This window comes from Terrapene carolina, unplaced genomic scaffold, assembly GCF_002925995.2.
Source record: "Terrapene carolina triunguis isolate 2854851 unplaced genomic scaffold, T_m_triunguis-2.0 Scaffold11153, whole genome shotgun sequence".
NCBI classification, from domain to species: Eukaryota; Metazoa; Chordata; order Testudines; family Emydidae; genus Terrapene; species Terrapene triunguis.
The window spans coordinates 1-5,053 of NW_020675504.1; the positions used below are offsets into that span (position 1 = coordinate 1).

At 38.5% G+C, this 5,053-nt stretch overlaps 1 protein-coding gene across 1 annotated transcript; it reads left to right on the plus strand.

The window, feature by feature from the left end:
- The first annotated feature begins 66 nt into the window (after positions 1-66).
- On the plus strand, positions 67-3,191 carry LOC112103865 (carbohydrate sulfotransferase 5). Its single transcript, XM_026661586.2, has 2 exons — positions 67-202; positions 784-3,191. Exon 2 carries the CDS (start codon positions 811-813, stop codon positions 1,990-1,992), a length of 1,182 nt encoding a protein of 393 aa, XP_026517371.1. The 5' UTR covers positions 67-202; positions 784-810; the 3' UTR covers positions 1,993-3,191.
- The last annotated feature ends 1,862 nt before the right edge of the window (positions 3,192-5,053 follow it).

Sequence of the window (5,053 nt, forward strand, 5' to 3'; positions counted from 1 at the left end):
TCCAATACATCTGTTAGTCTTTAAGGTGCCACAGGACTCTTTGTTGCAACTTAATTTAGACATCTTCTATGCTCTCCACCACCTATTGGGGCACATTGCCATTCCATGATTGTGCATTACAGGGTTTCTTGCACCTTTCTCTGAAGCATCTGGTTTTGGCCGCTGTTTGAGACAGCATACTGACTAGGTCTGAACTAGTGTGGTAAGTCTTGTATTATCTTTGTTAAAGGCTAAGGCTTTTTTATTTGTTTATTTTACAGATTTTATTTACTTTCGTATACTAACAGTTGAACAACTTACTCTCTGCAGCACCAGATACCCACTCCAAACTTCCTTCTACTCTATGCTCACTCTTGCACTGCCTTTTTCCCATTCCATTTACTACCTTTCTCAGCTCTCTTGCCAATAGACTCACTCTGCAGTCTCCATAAGTCAGAAACAAGTTATATCCAACATAGCACATAAAAAAGAAAAGTCTTAACAGTACAGTAGTCTATCTAAATTATAAATAAATTAATGGAGATATCCTATCTCCTAGAACTGGAAGGGACCTTGAAAGGTCATCGAGTCCAGCCCCCTGCCTTCACTAGCAGGACCAAGTACCAATTTTGCCCCAGATCCCTAAGTGGCCCCCCCCTCAAGGATTGAACTCACAACCCTGGGTTTAGCAGGCCAATGCTTAAACCACTGAGCTATCCCTCCCCCTCTGCTGTGAGTTGTATCATCATTATACCACTGCAGTTGTTACCAAATACTAAACAGCTTTTTCCTCTCCCTTTTCAGTGTATTAGTTGCTTTCCTTCAGCCAGTATGATGAGACTTCGGATTTCCAGCACTATTGTTGTAGTTTTCCTTATGATTCAGACTGGATTCTTACTATTTATGTATGCTCGACGTAGCAGCTTCATGCCTCAGTCTGAAGAGAAGCCATCTCGGGTGCACATCCTTATTCTCTCTTCCTGGAGGTCAGGATCTTCCTTCGTTGGCCAACTGTTTAGCCAACACCCTGATGTCTTCTACCTGATGGAACCTGCCTGGCATGTGTGGGTAACGATGTACCAGAACAGTGCCAAAGTCTTACATATGGCTGTTAGAGACCTAGTCAGATCTGTCTTCAAGTGTGACATGTCTGTGTTTGATGCCTACATGCCTTGGAAGAGAAATTTGTCCGATCTGTTCCAGTGGGCAGTGAGTCGGGCACTCTGTTCAGCTCCTGCCTGTGATTCCTTTCAACGCACCGACATTACCAATGAAATGGCCTGCAAGACCCTTTGTGGCAAGTACCCATTCAGCAAGGTAGAGGAAGCTTGCAAGACCTATAGCCACATTGTCCTCAAGGAGGTTCGGTTCTTTGATCTGACAGTTCTCTATCCCCTTCTCACTGACCTCTCCCTGAATCTCAAAATCATTCACTTGGTGCGTGATCCCAGAGCTGTTGCCAAGTCACGAGAACAATCAGTAAAAGCCTTAGCTCGTGACAATGGGATTGTTCTGAGCACCAATGGCACTAAAGTGGAGGACAGCAAATATAAAGTATTGCAGGAAATTTGTAGCAGTCATGTCCAGATTTATGAAACAGCTACTCAAAAACCTCCAAGATTTCTAAAAGATCGCTATTTGATGATCCGTTTTGAAGATCTGGTACAAGATCCCTTATCAGAAATCAGAGACATGTATACATTTGCAGATCTTAGACTGACCCCCAGACTTGAAAGCTGGATCTATAATATCACACATGGCCAGGGACCAGGAAAGAAAAGGGAAGCCTTCAAAATCACCTCCCGAGATGCAGTTAACGTTTCCCAGGCCTGGAGGAATATTCTTTCCTTCCAGAAAATTAAGAAAGTACAAGAAGTCTGCAAAGGTGCTATAAATATGCTTGGCTATAAACTTCTGGATTCTGAGAAAGAGCAAAAAGATTTGTCATTAGATTTAGTGTTGCCAAGACAAAGAAACCAGTTCAGTTGGTCATCATTTAATCCGAAAAACTAAGACATATTACTTTGAGAGGTTTTTTGGAAATTTTATGTATCTACTGTGCAATGTGTAGGTAGTATGAAAAGATTTGGCTGTCAAATTTAATCCTAGTCCTAGCTGCTATTTTTTTCAAGTGATGGAAGTTTGTTTTTTTTCTTCAATTTCACACACTGGAGAATGTGAAACAAATAAGAAATGCAGCATGAGATTTGTCAGTTTGCAGACTTACAGCTGAGGTGAGCTGTTGTGAACACTGCATCTTGTAAGTATTATAATTTAATATGTTAAACTATATGTCTTTCAAAGGTGAATTAATGGAGATGGAAAATGTCTTTTTTATTTATTGAATAATACTTTAATTTTTAAACCTTGATTAAACTCAGGATAACATTTGATTAAACATTTTAAGGAAATCTCAACATCATCTCAAAAACAAATGCATGGAGATCAGGATGGCATAAATTCTCTCAGCTTTCTGCATTCTTTTTTTTTTTTAGTATCCCCCTGATTTATTGTCTTTTGTATTCTCCCCTGACACCTTTTCAAGCTATTTTGCAGCTCTGTGTTTTTTGAAAACTTGTCTGAATCTTTTTGTGTGTATTAATTTTCAGTAGTGCAGATCATCCTGGGAAACCCCAGAGAACTGGGGTTACTTCTAAAAATGACCTATCTTTGGGTCAGCTGTGAAATCCTGAATTATTTTGTCAATAGATTTACCTGTGCTCTGATCTGAATGGCAGAGTTCTCACCAGCTATTTGATCAAGGCACTGGAGTAGAGCTTTTGCATTGGAGTATGGAATCTAAAAGCAGAAAATAGAAGTAGAAAATTAGAATGAGGGAATCATCGTGGTAATAGCCTGTTCAGAAGAACATAATCATATGCTCTATAACTCCATGACACACATAATAGGAACAGACCTGCTTCTACAATCTCTGTAATTTACAGCTTTTTTAAAATCAAATTCTAGTTGTAGTACTGAAGAGTCAATTCTTAATGAAATTCACCACAGCAAATATGTCTGCCTTTGAAGCTTGTGTGTTATTTATACTTCCGTATGCAATTCTTTGACAGAAACAAATCTTGAAGCAGAAATAAAGACTAATTTAAAACTCTTCATCTGAACAAAGGCATTAAATCATCTAACATTTAATCAATTTTGGATACACAGTTAATATTAATTGAGGGAAATCATTAAACTCTTAATTTTGGAAGTGGTTTGGGCAAAATCTCAACTAAGTATATACTAGGGCTGTCAAACTATTAAAAAAATTAATCTCAGGATTAAAAAATAATCCTGATAATCAGTTTTAATTGCACAGTTAAACTGTAATAGAATACTATTTATTTAAATATTTTGGATGTTTTCTACATTTCCAAATATATTGATTTCAGTTACAACACACAATACAAAGTGCACCGTGCTCACTTTATTATTTTGGATTACAAAAATTTGCACTGTAAAAACATAAACAAAAGAAAAATTATTTTTCAATTCACCTCATACAAGTACTGTAGTGCAATCTATTTATAGTAAAAGTGCAACTCACAAATGTAGATTATTTTTTTTTTTTTACATAACTGCACTCAAAAATAAAATGCAAAACTTTAGAGTCTACAAGTCCACGCAGTCCTACTTCTTGTTCAGCCAATCGCTAAGACAAACACGTTTGTTTACATTTATGGGAGATAATGTTGCCCACTTCTTATTTACAAAGTCACCTGAAAGTGATGTGCCAGATATGCTAAACATTTGTATGCCCCTTCATGCTTCGACCACCATTCCAGAGGACATGCTTCCATATTGATTATGGGTTCTTCTTGATAACAATCCAAAGCAGTGCAGACTGATGCATGTTCATTTTCATCATCTGAGTCAGATGCCACCAGCAGAAAGTTGATTTTCTTTTTTGGTGGTTCGGGTTCTATAGTTTCTGCATCAGAGTGGTGCTCTTTTAAGACTTCTGACAGCATATTTCACACCTCATCTCTCTCAGATTTTGGAAGGCACTTCAGATTCTTAAATCTTGAGTCAAGTGCTGTAGCTACCTTTAGAAATCTCACATTGGTACTGTGACACCGCACCCCATATTCTTCATAGTGATATTATTATGATATGGTTATAGCATAATTATGCATTTTATGCAAGATGGGACATGTGAGCTGTCATTGGAAAAGTTATGATTTGCTGAATATGATTATCCTATTTGTATGCATGTATCATTTTGTATCTGAAGTTATTAATATTGACTATGTATCTGTATTTCAAATGTAGTTACACCTCAGTAATGCCCACTAGACAAGATGCTGTCAGTCTAGATAGCTGGTTGGGAAGGACCTATTCAGGACAATGAGCCATTAGGGAAAACAATAGGCCTTAGGAGAAGCTTATCTCCTACCTGGTAATGAGCCTTCCTGAGAACACCACAGACAGCCTGTAAGTGAAGCTGCTATGACTCTACAAGGACAGGTGACCAGGTCACATGTTGCTGGACTCCATCTTGGGATGTAAGTATTTTTCTACAGACTGGTCTGGGAATCAAGCTTTGGAATAAAGGGTTCCCGCCATATGCAAAAGCTACATAAGGCAGAGAGTGACGACATCTGTGGTTCTTCACTCCCCACACAAGAGGACTCCTGGAAACACCTGAGGAACAAAGACTGAACTGGGGGAAGTGCTGGACATAGGCTAAAGGGTTAGGGTTAGGGTTACCCTAACCCTAGCCTGTGTATGAGACACCTGGAGCTTCCAAGCTGTAAAGCATATGCAGCTTGCCCCATAAGAATTTGCAGCCTGCTTGTATCATCTCTTAGGGTGGGAATCTGCTAATTCATATCCAAACTATCTAGTATATTAAGCTTAGTTTGCGTTTTTTATTTATTTGCTAGGTAATCTGCTTTGATCTGTTTGCTATCCCTTATAATCACTTAAAATCTATCTTTTGTAGTTAATGAACTTGTTTTGCTTTATCTAAATCAGTGAGTTGGAGTGAAGTGTATGGGAATCATAGTTCAAGGGGCAAAGGCTGTTGCATATTCCTCTCCACATTGAGGGAGGGGGTGAACTTTATGAGCTT